Genomic DNA, 20,434 nt, shown 5'->3' with positions numbered 1-20,434 from the left:
TGACCCACATGGTGACCAGTGCAAGCTAGGTCCTTGGTCGCTTCGGTCTCTAGTCTGGACCACCTCAGTGGGACCATGATACTCATTTATAAAAAAAAAGTACAAAAGATTGTTGCAAGCGACATGTGACAAATCTGACGGAATCACTGAATTTTGAAGCAACCCTAAAATGGTGAAAACATCTCGCGACGGTAACCATATACGCTCTCCGTTTCATATTGTTACATGTTTTAGAAAAAAATGTGTTTCAAAAAGATATATTTTTGTATTTTCAATGCGTATTAAATAATAATGATTAATCGTAAATTTTAAAAAAATTAATTGCATTTATTGGATTCTCATTGGTTTAAATTTATGAGGAAAAAATAATCATAAAAACTATGTATTTTCTACATGTTTTATTAATATGTGTGAAAACTTTAAAATATACATCATATTAGAACAGAAGGAGTAATTAATATAATAACACTGTAACAAAATTTCTCTCTCATGTTTGTTATTTTAGACCATCATTAACCCCAGTCTTTTAACTGGGGTTCTTAAATTCGGCTAAGAGACGGTTTGTAACTTTTCTTAGATTTTAACTAAGAAAAGTTAAGAACCGTCTTTTAAATAAGAGATATAAGAACCATCTTTTAGCCGAAAAGTGTAAAAAACAAAAAAAAAAACAAAAAAAATATCAAATCATGAGTTAAGAACTCCGGGGTTAATGATGCCCTTATGTCGCTGCCCTTTGACGTTGCGTTCAAGGAACGAACATGGCCATAGTATAAGTGAATGAAAGCATAAAATGTAGATGTTTAAAGAATAAAAATTCCCTAAACTATAAAGCAGAAACTCATAATCTAAAAAAAAAGGAACTCATAATCTAAAAGTAGACCCAAAAAAACTCATAGTCTAAGAATAGACCAAGATTCCAAGACAATATGAACATATCCTGCATCAAAGACATTATAGAGTGTCCGAAGAGAAGCTCTTTTCCCCAACGAAAAACGTGTTTCTGCCCTAATTCGAAGATTTTAATGTTTTTGTTATGCAATTTTTGGGGTTATGGTTCAATTTTAATTACGGGTTGGTTTAATTTTAGTTTAAGTATTTTCGGTTCTTTATTTATTATATATAAATTTGGTACGTGGATTAGTTTTTAACTCAGCTATTAGGCTTGAAACAAAACTTTTGCCAATGTTTGTTACTCGCGAGACTAATATAGATGCATGGCGATGGTTACTTAATTTGTGTATTCAAAAACTGATATAGCTAAAAATTCTTTAAAAGGGTATATTCAATCTAAAATTTGAGGTGATTTGATTATTGATGAGGTTTTAGATGAATAAAATGATTTTTGTTAAACCAATCTAGAATATCACATAAAACTATGAGATTTGAGTTTAAATTTTTTTAATTAAGAAATTCCACTCAAACACTCTAAAATCTCTTACAAAATTTAAAATTCCACAACTTAAAATATTTTTAATAACAGTGGATTTCAGAATATTTTATAAAATATCAAGTTCAATAACACTGGATTTTAAATGAGTTTTTTTTAAAATTTATGTTTTAATAATAGTAGATTTGTCATTTTGATATAAATCACCTAAAATTCTAAACTAAATACACCTCCTCCTAATTTTTTTTCTGTATTTGTCTGTACAGTACAAAATAGTTTGGGTATTTTTCCGGAAACCCAATAAGTTCAAATACTTTGTAGAGTGGGACTTTCCGAATTTCTGTAGGCGGATTTTGTCTTTATGTCAAAAGGCTAAAATTATATAAAAAATATTTTAAAACTGCTTCTACTGAAAAAAAAATGCTTTAATTAAATTACACCTAATTAATAATTTTTATATGATTGTTTCACATTCAAAAGGGGTGTTACGAGAAATAAAAAGTAAGGAAAAAAATCTCATTACTTTTATCTTTTTATCTAAGGACAATATTATAAAAGGTTTATACTGTGTTTTGACAAACGCATAAATATGGTAAAATTGCATAATCCTAAAAAAAGTTAAAAGAGTAACGGCTGCTGTAGAAGAAAATCAGAGGGTAATGGTTGCAAATATTTAGATAAAGAGGTCAAGCTAGATATTATTGTGTGACTTGTGTTAGATCACAAGTTGCTGTCATAAGATATGAAAGACAACTGATTGGGTAGTAGTAGAATACAGTGGTAACAACACGTGTAACAATCATTATCTCCTTGCATAACTTCCCATGCTTTTCCGTAACATATCTTATTTTACTCTTTAAAAATTAAATTACCTTTAATAACATTAGTTTTGTGCAGAAAAAAAAAGCAAAACAAAACAAACGTTTCTTCTTTTTTTTTTTTTTAACAACAACAAACAAAATTTGACATTTTATGTCAAAATATCAATGAGTGTATCAACTAGTTAGTCTCACTCATCATCTTTTTCAACTGGGACTTTTCTGAGTGTTAAAAAGAACTAAATATACATTATGTCATTAATTCCATAGACTTTCCTCGTTGCGACTAAATTAGTTTCTATTTGACAAATGATAATCAGTATAAAGTTTTTAGTCAAAAAAATAATAATATATATATATAAAGTTGGTTTTTTCCCTTCTGACAAGTGGCATAGGAGTTTTGCGACACGTGTCATCCATATACTTTTTTTTATATTTTAAGTCATTTTCTTTTAGAGTATTGTAATTTGACCAAATACTTTCTAATTGTGCACTATCTAATCTTTTTCGCACTAACTATTATTGTATGAAGTTTGATAATCTATTTTATTGTTCACTAAAATTCAAGTTGAATAAAAAAATAAATAAAATAATAAAAATTTATTTTAAATATTTAATTTATTCACAACTAAAAATAACATATTTTTGTTATTTTATTAATTTTTATCTTTTTTATTATTTTATTTACAAATTATATATTTATTTAACTATTAAAAATACAAAATGACTAAACTAATAAGAAGAAACTAGAGTGCAATACATAATCTAAACTTAAGACTTCCACAATCATAGAACAAAAGAATAATACGATAGTAACACCAACTTAATAAAGGTTTGGAGCTGAAAATATATCAACAAAGAAGACTAATTTATCTCATCTTACCATAGAATGTCTTGATTAGAAAAAACAGATGTCAGAAAAAGGTAAAATGATAAAATATGAGACAAAACGATCTCCAGAACAGAAAGGATCGCGATCAAGCACCTGCACATAAAGAAAAAAAAAACGGGTTAGAGAAAGAATAATCATCGGATGAACAAAGTTACCACGAAACAAGAAGACGCATGCCTAAAGCACCGGAAGCACAACCACCACCTAAGAGGTAAAAAGCACATCACAAACTAAACAAGCACATAAAGGCGTCCATGCCAACAAAGAATCACAAAGGTCTGAATAGAAGAAACCAAAGCTTCGAAAGACTAACTCTGCACACCTACACAAAGAGACGCATGAGAAAAAGATAAACAACATGAGTGGGGAGGAATGGAAGCCAACCACCGAGAAATCATAGCTCAAGCTTGAAACCATAACAACCTTCCAAGCGCACAAAGCATACATAGAGAAAAACACTATCCAACCCTGGAGTAGCAAATATGGCGAAAAAGAGAGCCACCAGAGACGTGATCAGCTATGAAGGTGCAACGAGATGAGAGAATAAAGAGATAAACGGAGACGAAATGAAATCAACAAATTGGGGAGCCATCCTCGAACTATGAAAAAGAGCATAAAAGTCAGATCACCAAAAACCAACCCAAGACAGCAGAGACTAGCGACGGTAAACCAACGACGAGAAAGACAGCTAAACTCTAACTTTACCCAACGAGATGTAGTTTCTAAAATTAGCCAAAATCTAAGGAAAAAAAGACCAATATTGACTGAAATAACCTACAACTTTGTAAGAAACAACCGCACAACATGGAACTAATATGCGTGATTTATAACAAATACCAGATAATCTCACAGAAGAAGAATGTGAGGAAAAACAAGAGCACGGAGGTAAGTCTTTTCTCAGTGATGGTGAGAATCTCTGCACATCGGAAAGGTAAACGAAATATATAGATGGTGACGGTTCAAGGATAAAATATGGGGAGAGTGCAAAAAACATCTGAAAAAAGTAATGTGAAGCGGGTTAGAGAAATAATAATCATCGGATGAACAAAGTTACCACGAAACAAGAAGACGCATGCCTAAAGCACCGGAAGCACAACCACCACCTAAGAGGTAAGAAGCACATTACAAACTAAACAAGCACATAAAGGCGCCCATGCCAACAAAGAATCACAAAGGTCTGAATAGAAGAAACCAAAGCTTCGAAAAACTAACTCTGCACACCTACACAAAGAGACGCATGAGAAAAAGATAAACAGCATGAGTGGGGAGGAATGGAAGCCAACCACTGAGAAATCAGAGCTCAAGCTTGAAACCATAACAATCTTCCAAGCGCACAAAGCATACATAGAGAAAAACACTATCCAACCCTGGAGTAGAAAATATGGCGAAAGAGAGAGCCACCAGAGACGTGATCAGCTATGAAGGTGCAACGAGATGAGATAATAAAGAGATAAACGGAGACGATATGAAATCAACAAATTGGGGAGCCATCCTCGAACTATGAAAAAGAGCATAAAAGTCAGATCACCAAAAACCAACCCAAGACAGCAGAGACTAGCGACGGTAAACCAACGACGAGAAAGACAGCTAAACTCTAACTTTACCCAACGAGATGTAGTTTCTAAAATTAGCCAAAATCTAAGGAAAAAAAGACCAATATTGACTGAAATAACCTACAACTTTGTAAGAAACAACCGCACAACATGGAACTAATATGCGTGATTTATAACAAATACCAGATAATCTCACAGAAGAAGAATGTGAGGAAAAACAAGAGCACGGAGGTAAGTCTTTTCTCAGTGATGGTGAGAATCTCTGCACATCGGAAAGGTAAACGAAATATATAGATGGTGACGGTTCAAGGATAAAATATGGGGAGAGTGCAAAAAACATCTGAAAAAAGTAATGTGAAAAATGTGAAAAATTAAAATACAATTTTGACGCCGTTAATCATAAAATCAACAAATGCCTAAATGCAAAAGTATTGAAATTCAATATGTTTTACATCAGAAGTTCACTTCACCTCTAATAAGTAATATTATACACACAACAACACATTATTAAAAAGACATACACATAATATATTAACTTATTATCTACTACTACATAACATAATAAAACACAAAATAATGCTCTTCACAAATAATCACATCATCCACATAATCACATAATCCAAAAAATCATATTTAAAAACAATAAAACAATATTCCGAGCGAAGCGCGGACACCCCCTAATTCAGTATAAAGCTTATTTCATAGCAATATTACTTTGTATTACATGTTGTAGAATAGCTTAATATTAAAAACATTTAACAAAATATAATTTAAAAATATTGACCAAAACACATAACAAAATTTAAGCAAAAAAGGAAAATATTAATAAATAAATGTTTCTATGAAAATAGTAAACCTTAAAAGGTTCAAAAACACTAGTATACTTGCATGTCTATAAAAGCAATTATATATTGCAACTAGTACAGTATATTTTGTTATATATGATAAACATATATTTTATTTTATTTTTAAAAAGAATACTTTGTTATGTATGATATCAAGTATATTGCTACTAGTGAAGTATGAAAAGAATATTTTAGTTTATTTTTTTCACTATATAAGTTTTAAGAATAAATAAATTAAAAGATACAAAGTATAAACCACGTGTCATTATAAAAATAAATTACGTAAAAATACAGTGAGGATCTCTAAAAAAAATCTCTCATCAAAAATAATAATATTATAATAAAAATATTTTAAATTTTGAGCGATTTTCTTTAAAAGAATTTACTTAAATGGCTAGATCTTTCAAAGCTTCTTTAATTTTTTTTTTATTATAATATTCTTGTTTTGATGAAAGATTTTTTTTTTTAATGATTTCTAATGATAATGGCCTGATACCTTCTTACATTGGGTGATATATATATATATATGGTATTCTTCTCGTATATGTCTTCCTCTCTTCCAATGACTATATCTCAATTTACTTTTCCATAGCCTGTACGTGTCTCTCCTTTCTGTTCGTCTTTTGAGGTATTGTTTTTTTTTTTTTTTTTGCATTTCAGTGCTTCACAAAATTATGTACGTACTTTTTTTTTGTAAGAAACAACAGACTCTTTAGTCTTTTTGATAAAAAAAAGAGTGTAAACCATACTGAATTTCAATATATGGCCTCCTGTATATTTTATATATATATTATACATATATAAGTTCTATTTCATCACATCGGAAATCTCTCTTCATTGCTTGTATTTATCCAAAGAGTTTTTGGCTTCTTTGATTTCAGTTATATCATTATATGTTGTTGATATTTCTTGAATATGAGTTTTTAGTTTTCTTTTCTTTCAATACTTTGTTTGGTATCTTTTGAAAAAAAAATAATTTGTTTGGTATCTCGTTATTTATATCAACGTGAAAATTTATATGAATTTCTTATGCTGTTATTTTGATCGATTCACTTGTTTCTAATTTTTTTTTTTTTTTGGATTTGAAAGTGTTCACAAGTTTTTCTTGTATATATATGTCGATTTATTTATAATATACTTACACAGATTCTTCCAGAAACACACAAATTGTTGTTGTTGTTTTTTTGATAATTTGATAATTTTTTTCTTTTTTTTTTGACAAATTGTTGTTTTCTAATAAGTTAATATCAAAACTGAGCCATTTGATACAAAAATATACAGACCTTCTATAGCAAACATGCTTTTGCAAATATATTCTCAGTCGAACTTTTTCACTCGATAATTTAAGTTGTTCCTTAAACATTGCAGTTGCTGTTTGTTTTATAGATTGACGGTATTTCAAAATACATAACCATACATCTTTTTGTTGTAAATATCAAGTTAATCAAGCCCATACATTTTATTCTCGATCGTTTAGTCAGGAAAATCAGTCAATATGGATTTGTATGACGATATCTTCAACGATCAACTATTCCAATTGAGTCCTTTGCGCTTCTCCTCGTCACCAGAACCATTTGCTTCGTTGACGGTATACTTTTCAACTATTTATTTATCGCATTTTAATTTCTTTATGAAAACTCTATTTGTGGTATAGATGATGCTGATAAAGTTAAATTGTTGGCCTTGTGCAATATAAAGGAGTTTCTGCAAGACCCTCTTCTGGAAGAAACTGAAAATATGGATGGAGAGGCTGTTGGATTTATCAATAGTTCTGCTATAACCGAAGCTAACCCCTCAATGTGTATGCTATCCCCAAATCTAGTCCCATTTCCAGAGACATTAACACTAGTGCAAAATCAATCAGATCATCATTTTTTTCTGAATCAAAACATGTTGGATTCTTTTGAGCAAGAGCCAGGTGTTTTTGCAATGGTAAAGTGAACATTACATTTTTATTTATTTTTCTTAATTTTGTCCCTTTTTTTTCTTTTTTCTTTTCTTTTCTTGATCATCAGTATCTTTAGCTAGATAGAGTTTCTACTATATGACAGAAAAAGTAAACCATCAATGATTTTCTTCGACATAAACCATCAAGGGTCATATATACAAATAATTAAATTCGTTTTCATTTCCTCTAAGCAGCCACAACAATCATTAGTATGCAATCCAAATGGGTGTTTACAAGGATACTTAACAAACGGACAATTGGATCAGCAATCTTTGTTCAATCGAAACACAATGAATCCCTTCCAGGAACCAAATGACTCTACAATGGTAAGTAAGGGGTTTATCGTACAAGTCATTAAAAGTACAAGTCATTTGGATGGTTCGTCTGAATGAGTTTTAAAAATTTAGTCTTAATTTTGAAAATCAGCTGATCCAAATTGGATCATCTGGATGGAAATGAGATTGTCAAAATGATATAATGTCTATTATACCCTTATGTAATTAACAAATTATAAACTTAAACCTAATATTATTTTGTCACTCATGAAAAATGACAAAACCACAAAACGCATTTTCCACCAAAATCACAAAAATGCATTTTCCCACCAAAACCACAAACCACATTTTTAGCTAAAATCGTATTTTTTCGTAAAATTGAACTTTTTCGCCAAAGCAGATTTTCCCGTCAAAATCACAAAAATTCACTTTCACATCAAAACACGTTTTTGCGCAAAAACTGCAAAACACATTTTTTCCGTTAAAACCGAAAAACCGTGTTTTTCCTCCAAAACCGCAAAAACACGTTTTTCCGTCAAAACCGTAAAAACGCGGATTTTTACAAAAACGTATTTTCCCGCAAAAATCGCAAAATGTATTTTCCCACAAAACCATAAAAATACGTTTTCCTGCCAAAACCGTAAAATTGCATTTTTCCGCAAAAACTGCAAAAACACGTTTTCTCGCCAAAACCATAAAACGCGTTTTCCCGCCAAAACCACAAAAACGTGTTTTCCCGCCAAAACCATAAAAACATGACTTCTCACCAAAAACGCAAAAACGCATTTTCCCACCAGAACTGTAAAATTACATTTTTCCGCCAAAACTGCAAAACGTGTTTTCCTGCCAAAACAGTGAAAACGCATTTTCCCGCCAAAACCGCAAAAACGTATTTTCTCGCCAAAACTGTAAAATTACGTTTTCACACCAAAACCGTAAAAACGCGAATACATTTTCCGCCGCAAAACGTGTTTTCCCGCCAAAATCGCAAAAACATATTTTTCGCTGAAACTGCTAAATTTGAGTACATCACGCTTACCATTGCTTTCATCTTTCAAATTTTAGTTTTATTATGAGTTTTATTAAAAGTTATAGTTGTAGTTAATTTTAATGCAAATTTAAATAAAAATAAATAAATTTATATGAAATAAAAATTTATAAATGTGAAAATGCTAATTTTAAAATAATTTCAGTGTAAATATATTTTAGAGTAAATAAAAAAATTAGTATAGTTAAAATTAATATCAAACATATGATTAGATCAAACAAGGGTATATTTGTAATTTGTTTATTACACTCATCTGGATGGAAATGAAAAACAAGAAACGAACATAAAATTCATCCAAATGGCTCATTTAGATGGTTCATCTGGATAGAGAAATGAACGGCTCCTAAAATCTGAATAGATCATCTAGATTGATCACATAGATGGAGCAGTTAGATGGAGATGACAAATGGAGAAATGAACGGGTCCTAAAACTTTTTTTTTTTTATCATCGATTATTTTAAATTAGTTTTGATAAATATATATTCATGAGCCAGTTAGAAAATGGACGACCAATCGAAGAAGGAAACAGTGGATATGCACTTCCAGTGATGACTCAATCTTTTGAGTTACCAAATCATCTGCAAGAGCAGTTTTTATCATTACCTTCGTATGTAAACAAATTAATCCAATTTTTGTATATTATCTGTAACATGTTGTTCTACAGGTTTTAATATGGATATTATTTTCACGAAAACAGATCACAAAGTTACCTGTCAGAACCGATGTACGAGCACGGCCTAGTTGCTTCACCTTTCAACATGTATGACCAGCAACCGCCTACATTAGTCTTACCTAACAGGAAAGACAGAGGTCTGGTCCCAAGTATGGATAAAAACTTGGCTAGGTAAGATTAAATCTTTACTTTAAAACACAAATCTTTCATGCTTTTATTTTACTTTTGTTACGTACTTAGATTTACTTACCAAATCACTTGTGTCTCCATGCATGCAGGACAAACTCTGTACCGAATCAGATCTCTGTGACCCTTCCTCTGCCTCAAATGCCATCGAACTCTACAAGGTATCCAATCCGAACTTTTTTTTTTTTTTTTTTTTTTTGTAAACTAAATCCAATCCGAACTTAGTCGATCACTTTTCAGTTATTAAATTTAATATAATATAATAGAAGGGAAAAAATAAAATTTTGTGGTCGAAATCTTCAGTTATTAAATTTAAAAACGTATAGTAGAACATTATAATTTACAGTCCTCAATTTTATAGGAATCAAGGAAATGTGCAAGAGCGAGTAAATCAGCCTACGCCAGGGATTAGATACCCTACCCTCGAAACCTATGCTCGTGCACAAGGACTTCCATGCACGAAAGCATTTGCTCCCATCGATGTACCATATTTTTAGTTCGATGAACGAAACTGTTTTGTGATTATTTTTCTTATAAATTTTTATTTATTATAAATTTATTGACAACAGTTTAACGTTTTGGGGCGTCGACAAAGAAATGACCAAAGTCGATTTGAGCATGGGGAATCTTCTCAACGAAGGGTATTATTTTTCAAAATATATACACATAAAAGTTATGCTACATAAATCAACTGGGAAAGAGGATTCATATGATTTAATTAAATAATGCAGAGAATCTTCATGCCAAACCGAAATGATGATAATTTAACTGCAGCTAACCTTGTTGAAGAAAGGTACAGTTCCATTACCATTTCATTTATTGTTACATGTTTCATCTATTTTTAATAATTAATTTAATATTTATCTGAAGGTTTATTCATTAGTCATTTATTTCATTGAAAATATTTAATCCACACTACGAATCAGTTTAGAATTAGGTAATGCTTTACTTTTTTTCTAAAAATAATTTGTTTGAATTTTACTACTAAAGAATTAAAATTTCGGCATCGCCGGAAATAAATAACAGGCACGTAAACCAAAAATGTAGATTGCTAATATATATCTAGTCTGGATCTATTTTGGTAGGAACCAAGATAACTCTGTATATTTTTTTTTTTAAAAAGTGGTTATATGTTTTTAAAGAAGATGAATGAAAAATAATAATTTTAAAATACAGTCACGTACATATACGCAATTTTACGAATGTAACTAATCAACATGTTTCCTTTTTCTATTTCAGGTTGCAAAATACATTGTATAGTCCATTGTATGCGACTCTCGGTTTAAACATTGATCCCCACTTGAGGAATTTTACTCCATTGCCTAAGAAAAAGAGCAAATAATTTTATTTTTTAATCTATTTATTAACTTAAACTTATAATGCCGTTTTATATATATATATTTTTTTGTGTGATTTCGAACAAGAAAGAACCAAATACAAAGTTGGTGATGAGTTGAACACTACTGTTCTTCTGGTATACCTTCCAAGCTTATTGTAATCATTCAATACCCCTGTATAATTTATTTAAAAAAGTGGTTATATGTTTTTAAATAAGATGAATGAAAAATAATAATTTTAAAATACAGCCACGTACATATACGCAATTTTACGAATGTAACTAATCAACATGTCTCATTTTTCTATTTCAGGTTGCAAAATGCATTGTATAGTCCAATATTGTGTGCGACTCTCGGTTTAAAAATTGATCCCCACTTCAGGAATTTTGGCGCACCACAAGTTCTCAAAGGGGGTTTGTTTAGTCGAAGAATGCCCAAACCTCTCTCTGACTTTCCTGTTGTCGTTGATTCAATAAGAATACCGAAACAAGAGAAACTAGATGAACTTTGAAAGCTCTGAATAATTCAATAATAAGGTATCGATCTTTACAAGCGGCATAATCTTTATAAAGGAAAATAAAAGATACGATCCTAACTATTCTATAGTTATCTATAACTAATTAAGAAATACTCTCGATAAAGCCAAATCCAAAGAAAACCAACAGAAAGATAAAACACAACAAAACCGGTACACGCCGGTTAGTAGTGAGGATGCGCTGCATCAGGTCTCCCCGGGTAGGAGAAGATTCGTCTCTGAATCTGGAACCTCGTTGTCGCCACGAAACTTGGACATGTATTTGACGTTAAAGACGTTGGAGGTGTTGATGTGTGACGGCAGTTGAACCCGATAAGCATTAGGATTAATCTGCTCCAATCTTGCGAGAACGCAACTTATTATACTCGCGAGCAGGAAGTCTATCCTTGGTCATTACGACCCAAACCAAATCACCTGGCTGAAAGAGGAGTTCCCGACGACGCTTGTCAGCACGTTCTTTCTATACCTGGGCGGAAGACTCCAAGTTCTGAGACACAAGCTTATGAGTCTCCTGTAATGAAGAAACAAAGTCCGTAGCAGCACCATGGAAACGCGTAAGGTCAGGGAGCGGGGCGAGATCCAACGGACATCGAGGCAGCACGCCATAGACAACCTTTAAAGGACTGAAACCTGAGCTCCTATTAACAGCATGGTTGTGCGCGAACTCAGCCTGACATAGGCGTGACTCCCACGTCTTGATATTGTCTCCCACCAACGAACAAAACATATTTCCAAGCGATCTGTTCACCACTTCTGTCTGACCGTCAGTTTGAGGGTGGTAAGTTGTGCTCATATCCAAACTCGTACCCAACATCTTCCAGAGAGAACGCCATAAATGACTCAGGAATCTCGTGTCCCGATCAGATACAATCAAAGCTGGTAGGCCGTGTAACCGATAAACCTCTGCGAAAAACAACTGGGCAACTTTTACTTCATCGGTCGTCCGCTTACAGGGAATAAAATGCACCATTTTAGAAAATCGATCCACGACGACAAAGATCGAATCATTCCCTCTATGTGTTCTTGGTAAACCCAAAAAAAAAATCCATGCTAAGTTCAGTCCAGGGCATAGTTGGTATCGGAAGAGGGAGATACAAACCAGCGTTAGACGCGTGACCTTTGGCGAGCTGACAAGCGCGACACCGCTCGACATATCGCTCGACATCTCTGCGTAATCCAGGCCAATAGTAGGAGTTAGTGACTAGCTGAAGCGTTATGTCTCTACCCACATGTTCCTCTTTGTGCAAGTCATCGATGATCTTGAGGCGAAGGCTGAACGACGGGACACACAATTGAGTATCCTTAAACAGGAAACCATCAATGATGGAGAAGTCGTGACGCATCAGTGCCTTTGTCTCTGTCCAAATTATCCTGAAATACGGGTCTGTCTCATACAGGTCAGAGAAAGTAGCGAAACCTGACACTGATGTATGTAAGGTGGTAAGCAACGTGTGCCTGCGACTGAGATCATCAGCCACGCGGTTCAGTTTACCCGATTTATGTCGGGTTGTAAAAGTGAATTGCTGAAGGTACGAGATCCAATTCGCGTGTCTGGCGGAGACCTTTACTTGGCTATCCAAATGCTTAAGAGCATCATGGTCCGTGAAGATAATGAAGTCGCGATGAATCAAGTAGTGTCTCCAGTGTCGAATCGCCTGAACCACTGCGTAAAACTCGACGTCGTAAGTGCTGTATCTGCCACGCGCTCCTGACAACTTCTCGCTAAAGAACGCCCAGGCTTGGAGTTCTGACTGAGGACAGCGCCGATGCCCAACTTGGAAGCGTCGCAGTGCAGTTCAAAGGTGGCCGAGAAGTCTGGAAGAACCAAAACTGGGGCTGTCGTGAGGCGCAATTTGATCACTTCGAATGCCTCAGCTGCTGCAGGAGACCACTCAAAGGCCCCGCCTTTCATGCAATCAGTTAATGGAGCCATGATTGAACTGAAGTGAGACACAAATCTCCTGTAGAAGGAAGCTAAGCCATGAAAGCTTCCCACCTCTGAGATCGTCTTTGGTGTTGGACACGACCGTATGGCATTGACTTTGCTTTCATCCATCGACAAACCTTCCGTCGAGATGACATATCCAAGAAACAACACTCGCTTGACACCCCATTCGCACTTGTCGAGAGTTTCAGCACGAAGAACCATAAGTACCTGACGCAAGTGATCTATATGTTCCTCCAGAGACGCACTAAATACCAGTATGTCGTCGAAGTAAACAACGACGAAACGGCCGATAAAGGGGCGCAGTGCTTGGTTCATAATGTGCATAAAGGTACTTGGCGCATTTGAGCGACCAAACGGCATCACCAGCCACTCGAATAAACCCTCGCGAGTTTTAAAGGCTGTCTTCCACTCATCACCTGGTGCAATTCGAATCTGATGGTAGCCACTCTTCAGATCAAGTTTTAAAAATATCCTTGCAGACCCAATCTGATCCAATAAATCATCTAGCTGGGGAATAGGGAAACGGTAGCGCAGTGATCTTGTTGACGGCTCTGCTGTCGACGCACATTCGCCAGGAGCCATCCTTCTTAGGGATGAGCAAAGCCGGGACGACGCAGGGGCTGAGACTTTCCCTCACGTGTCCCTTAGCTAACAGTTACTCTACCTGCTTGCGGAGCTCCTCGTGCTCTCGGGGGCTCAGTCTATAGTGCGGGCGATTAGGCAAGGAAGCGCCTGACACCAAATCAATGTGGTGCTGCATCTCCCTTAACGGTGGCAGTCCCAATGGAAGCTCTTGCGGAAACACATCATCGAACTCAGAAAGCAGAGACGCTATTGCTGGTTCGATCGTAACAGTACTCGGGTTCGCGCTTGGCATTGCGACTAGCGCGTATACGAGTTCCCCATCACGAAGTTCATGTGAGAACGTTGAGTAAGAACATAGCAGTACTGTGTTACTATAACCTGTACCCTCAAGTAAGTGAGGTGGAGGCTTCGTCTCAGGCGGCGCTGGTGTCGGTTCAGAGTTCTTAGACGGTAGCAGTACAATGCGGCGATTCTCAAAGAAGAACGAATATTCATTACTGCGACCGTTATGCAAGACTTCACGATCGTATTGCCAAGGTCTGCCCAACATCACATGACTTACGTCCATAGGAACGACATCACAGTAGACCTTGTCGTGGTAGTAAGCTCCAATGGAGAGAGAAACCAAGACACGATGGCTCACACGAATAGATTTACCCTCTTTGAGCCAGACAAGTTTGTACGGTGCTGGGTGGTTTGACCTGCGCGGGCCCAGTTTGTTCACTGCATCTTCGGAGATAACATTTCTGCAGCTGCCCGAATCAATGGCAAAACTGCATACTCTGCCATTAATCGTACATGTTGAGGCGAAGATGTTGTTGCGCAACCATGGCTGATCATCTTGGCGCATTGGAGCAAGACACACACGTCTGATCATAAGGAGTGTCCCTGTGTCTCCTGCGTTCCGATCATCGACAATTTCCTCAATCAAATCCTCAGTATCTTCCTCATGGTCATCGTCCCATTTAGTGTCTTCGGCGAGGAGGCCACGACGTGTCTTGTTGGGGTACGCTATTTGGCGATGTCCCGTCTCCCCACAGTCATAACATCGAAGCGCGTTAGGCCTTGAAGAACGGCGCAACTCCTCGGTAGCAGCAGGAGCCTTGCCGGTTGTAGCTCCTCTTCCCATCCCTGTGTCCATTGCTTCTTTTGCGTTGGACATTTGTTGAGCTCCTTCACCCGATGCTGTAAATTGACAAGTTCACGATGATGAATTCCAAGCAGAGGATGTTGACTTAAACTGAAGTTCAATCGCAACCGCACGGCGGTGAGCCTCAGCCACAGTGAGAGGATCAAATTGCGACATTGCATTTTGAATTTGAGATCGTAGTCCCCCAATGAATCGAGAGACCAATTGAACCTCAATATCCATTATCTCGTTACGCGTCAACAACAGCGGGAACTCCTCCGCATAATCGTCAACAGATCGAGATCGTTGGCGGATATTCTGCAGATGCGTAAACATCGTTCTCTAAAAGTTGTAGGGCAGGAAAGATTTCCGCATAACTTTCTCAAGCTTGGACCAGGAATCAATGTTGCATTTACCCAGACGAGTTCTGGTCGCTTTCAGTTGAAGCCACCATGAAGCGGCTTTCCCACAAAACTTCGTGGCCACTAGCGCTACTTTGCGAGCTTCAGGGACACGCTTGAATTCTAGCATCTCCTGCACAGAAACAAGCCAATCGAGTAGCTCTTCACCACGCACACCACCATGAAACTCCGGGAGTTCCACCTTAAAACCCATCTCCAAAGTCCAATCATCACGTCCCCGATCTCGGAAACCAACCCTATTTCTCCGATAACCGTCTTCTGCAAAAGGGTTGTCATCCTCGTCGGACCCTTCATCGTCGGAAGGGAGTCTCCTTCGGTTGCGATCGCGATCACGGTCTCGTTCTTACATCGTCTCCGCAAGTTCACGAAACGAAGCATGAATCATCTCCTGCAAGTTTTCCTGCATCGTCAGGATAGTTCTTCTCAAGTCTTCCCACTCATTCATTGGTTGTTCCGCTTGAGTACGACGGGGAGTCATTGAACGAATTGAAACGATTATGAGAAAAAAAAAATTATTGTCCGGACGTCCTTGCTCTGATACCAAACTGGCGCAACACAAGTTCTCAAAGGGGGTTTGTTTAGTCGAAGAATGCCCAAACCTCTCTCTGACTTTCCTGTTGTCGTTGATTCAATAAGAATACCGAAACAAGAGAAACTAGATGAACTTTGAATGCTCTGAATAATTCAATAATAAGGTATCGATCTTTACAAGCGGTATAATCCTTATAAAGGCAAATAAAAGATATGATCCTAACTATTCTATAGTTATCTATAACTAGTTAAAAGATACTCTAGATAAAGCCAAATCCAAAGAAAACCAACGGAAAGATAAAAAACAACGAAACCGGTACACGCCGGTTAGTAGTGAGGATGCGCTGCATCAAATTTTGCTCCATTGCCTAAGAAAAAGAGCAAATAATTTTATTTTTTTAATCTATTTATTAGCTTTAAACTTATTATGCCGTGATGAGTCTAAACACTACTGTTCTTCTGATATACCTTCCAAGCTTATTGTACCCCCAATTATATAGGCTCGCTAGTGAACATTCAAATTGAGATAGTTCCATCACTACAAGGAAACATGCGAATTCCGACGGCTATATTCGTCGGTATTGCCGAATTTCGATGAAAAAGGTCGTCGGAATGATTTCGTCGGAAAAAAAAAGTTCGTCGAAAATTCGTGACGAAAATCCGAGAGAAACCAACGGCTATTTCCGACGGACAACCGATGATTCTTTTCGTCGGGATATACTTCATCGGAAATTTGTCAGACACATTTCCGACCGCACTGATCATCGGAAAATCAATTCTAACGAAATATATCTGTCGGAGACTTCCGACGAAAGATGTTCGTCGGAATATTCCGACGAAAAATATGCGTGATAATATTCTGACGAACGTGTTTCATCGGAAATGTCTGACCACTATTTGGTCGGAATAGTCAGACAAATTTTCGACGAAATAGGTTTCCATCGGTTCTTTCTTTTTTTATAAATTGTATTTTATAAAATATTTACTTTGTAAAATAAAGATCTAAAGAGCTGAATTTATAATAATTTATAATAAATATTATAGAAAAAAGTTTTACATAATTAAAAACATCATTTAAAAGTTTTTAATATAAAAAGAAAACTAAAAGTCATTAGGAAACAAACGCTTCATCTTTTCCATTATCTCCTCATTTGTCTTTTTTGATCCGCTAATTCAGCAAGAATTGTGGCGTTCTGCGTCTCCAGCGCCCAATCCGACCATCCTTGTTCTGCAGCTGCTCTATAATCATAGGATTAGGAGGAGCAAACAGAGCTTGTGAAGAGGAAGGACAAGAAGAAGCACGCCGAGCCAAACCAACCAAACGACCTTTCTTCTTTGGAACCGCCTATAAAAATATTAATTGTAAAGTTAATATAGTAATGCAATGGTAAAAAAAAAGTACATGTTCCACCATTTGGTTTATTCGAACTCAGGATATGTTCGTGGATGCTGCAGAGGAATCATTATCTGAGATAGGCTGAGAAGCAAGAAGTGCTTCTTTTTTTTGGGTTTGCACCGAGTCTTACGCCTCTTTCATGACATCGAGATGATCAACGGGATTACCCGCATTTGATTCAACCTAAATACAATATTAATCAATACATATATAAAAAATAATTAAAAAAAAAAAATATATATATATAGAACTTACAAGTTGATCTTCTTTAGAAGACATACTGCAAGAACCGAGGTTGTGAACATAAACACTTTTCCCGCCACAATCGCTCTTGTGGTTGGCTGATTTTTGATTGATTTTTCTATAGTTGCTTGGTCCGCCCGATGCTCCTGCAACTCTAGCCAAACCGCTGGGTTGATGTATTTTGGTGTATTCCCCTTGAGCCATAGCTGCTTCCACTCATATATCTGCTTCGTATAATAATCTGCCGTCTTTTCGTGGAAGGCTAGACGGACAGTTTCCGTGAGGCCTGACTCCCAGTTGAATTGTTTCTGCCAAAAATGAAGTAAGATAATATATAGTAAAATATATTGAGAAGTTCCATTGGAAAATCTATTATCCATATGATTATAAGATTAGATCACTAGAAACAAAACTAGCAGCATATAAGAATATATGAATGTAAATTAGATATCAATTGGTTTAATTATCCTTTACAATAATACAATCAATCATATGTATATATGTGTGTTGTTATAATAGCATCTCTAATGTATGCCTCTATATTTTCCTCTAAAATAGAGATCTCTATTATAGAGGTGGAATTGCTCCAATGTATGACTCTATAATAGAGTTCCTCTATTTTAGAAGAAAATATAGATGAATGTTACTTTTTGACTTTATATTTAGAGGTGAAAATAACAGATCTCTACATTTTCCTCTATAAATAGAGGAACTCTATTATAAAGACATACATTGGACTAAATCCACCCCTATAATAGATATTTTCTATTTTAGAAGAAAATAGAGGTGGGTTAGAGATGGTCTAGATTTTGATTTGTGCTTTCAAAGGGCGGAATTATCTCTTTTTTAAATATTATACTTTATAACATATATTTTTGAATGAAAAATATATAATGTGTTTTGTTATATATTTAGTAGTTGTTTTATATGATTAAGATGATCATTATTGATATATAAAGGTAATAGTATATAATTTCATGCTAATTCATAATATCTATAATTAGAATAAAGAAGTTTTGAAAGCGATGAAATATTAATTTAAAAAAAAAAAAAATTAAATGAATGCAATTAAAGTTAAAATTATTATTTTACAATTCTTTTTTTTAATTTTTTGATATAATTAAACAAATATAGTTAACAAAATCAGAAAAAATACTTTTTTTATTTTTTAAAATAAGTTTGATTTATTATTAGTGTAAATGAAATAAAGTAGTTTTAATAGTATAGATCCATGGAACATTATATTAATTTGGGCGTTTGATGGATCCATCGTAAGTAAAAATATTTAAAACTATCCAAAATATATTGTATTACTCGGCCTAACAATATACCTAATATTATAGACGAAGTTTATTGATTTTTAAAATTTGAATGCCATATTTAGAAAAATCTTATTATATATATCTCTATTATTTGATATTACTTTCAACGATAATGAATGTTGCCAAAGTTAAATATTAATTTCTATTAACTAATTTCAGATGAATAATAACTCTCAAACCATATATTGTGTTTCCAATTTTTACACTCGATATGCCAAATTGATTGGTGTCCAGGTTTTGAAAATCTTTATTTTGAAAATATATAATATTCTATATCCAGAATATTATAAAATAGATACTTTTAGATATCCAGCAGATTATGAATACTAAAAAACAGGTGGTTTTAAAAATCCTTGTTTTTGATTGGTTGATTAATAGAAATCTTTGTTTTTTTAAAAAATAAATAAGAAGTGGCATGGTTATGTAAATAACTTCAAAAAGCAAGGGCATAATCATAATAGGAATTCTGTTCTAATAGTATATACTAGATTTTGTAATTTTTTAACTTGTATTTAAATACAAAGTTGAAAGTTGTATATAAAACAATATAAATAGAAGTCATTATATTAGCTACATGTATTTATATATTGTAAACATTATCTATACAATTTTAAAAAATATATAAATACAAAGAAATAAATAACTGTTTTTTGACAAAAGAAATAAATACTCACCAATTTTTTTTAACCAAACGATTATGTTGCATGTCGATTGTAAAAAAAAAAAGATTTTTATTGCATATCCTACACAATTATTCGATAGGCCAATACTTTTTTTTAATCACTGAGATTTTATTAAAGCGTGAGATTTATGAATGTATTTAAAATGGTAAGATTTCATTGGTTGAAAAGTATATTGGGAAAAAAATTAAATATTCCAAAAATAAGAATGGCATATCAATGTAAATAACTCAAAAACATAAAGATATAATCCTATTAGAAATTCTGCTTTATTAGTATCTATATTATTAAAACTGAAGTACCTTTTGGTACTGTTTGGATACAAGGATAGCAAACTTAAAAAAAAAAATTATTGTTGTTTAGACACAAGGTTAGCAGGACAAAACGTTTTCTTTCCTGACTTCATTAATGTCCTTTTCGTAATTTAACAAAATTAACCAGATTCTCCGTTGCAATCTAGAGAGTTTGAATTCTCGCTTGAATCTCGGTTGCAATATAGAATATATGATTTCCTTAATTTTCTAAACTAAACCTTCAGCCCACGTCTTTTTTCCTCCAAGATATAGATATTTCCAAATGTCTTATATTGCATCCGTATCTCCTTAAAAGCCATCGAGATCCTCCATAATTAGTTACCTAAATCATTGCAAACAAATATAACAATAGATTAATGTATTCCGT

At 34.3% G+C, this 20,434-nt stretch overlaps 2 protein-coding genes across 2 annotated transcripts; one reads left to right on the top strand and one right to left on the bottom strand.

Annotated features, from left to right (window-relative positions):
- Positions 1-6,060: 6,060 nt before the first annotated feature.
- LOC106344688 lies at positions 6,061-10,311 on the top strand. The gene is made up of 9 exons (XM_013784009.1): positions 6,061-6,123; positions 6,973-7,083; positions 7,194-7,427; positions 7,638-7,769; positions 9,261-9,373; positions 9,464-9,610; positions 9,718-9,786; positions 9,987-10,107; positions 10,195-10,311. The coding sequence occupies exons 2-9, from the start codon at positions 6,991-6,993 to the stop codon at positions 10,309-10,311; spliced, it is 1,026 nt and encodes a 341-aa protein (XP_013639463.1). The 5' UTR covers positions 6,061-6,123; positions 6,973-6,990.
- Positions 10,312-14,100: 3,789 nt separating this feature from the next.
- Positions 14,101-15,192, bottom strand: LOC106344686. Its single transcript, XM_013784008.1, has one exon. The coding sequence runs from the start codon at positions 15,190-15,192 to the stop codon at positions 14,101-14,103; it is 1,092 nt and encodes a 363-aa protein (XP_013639462.1).
- Positions 15,193-20,434: the final 5,242 nt, after the last annotated feature.

Source organism: Brassica oleracea, chromosome C5, assembly GCF_000695525.1.
Source record: "Brassica oleracea var. oleracea cultivar TO1000 chromosome C5, BOL, whole genome shotgun sequence".
Lineage (NCBI taxonomy): Eukaryota > Viridiplantae > Streptophyta > Magnoliopsida > Brassicales > Brassicaceae > Brassica > Brassica oleracea.
This window is presented reverse-complemented; position numbering and strand designations above follow the sequence as displayed.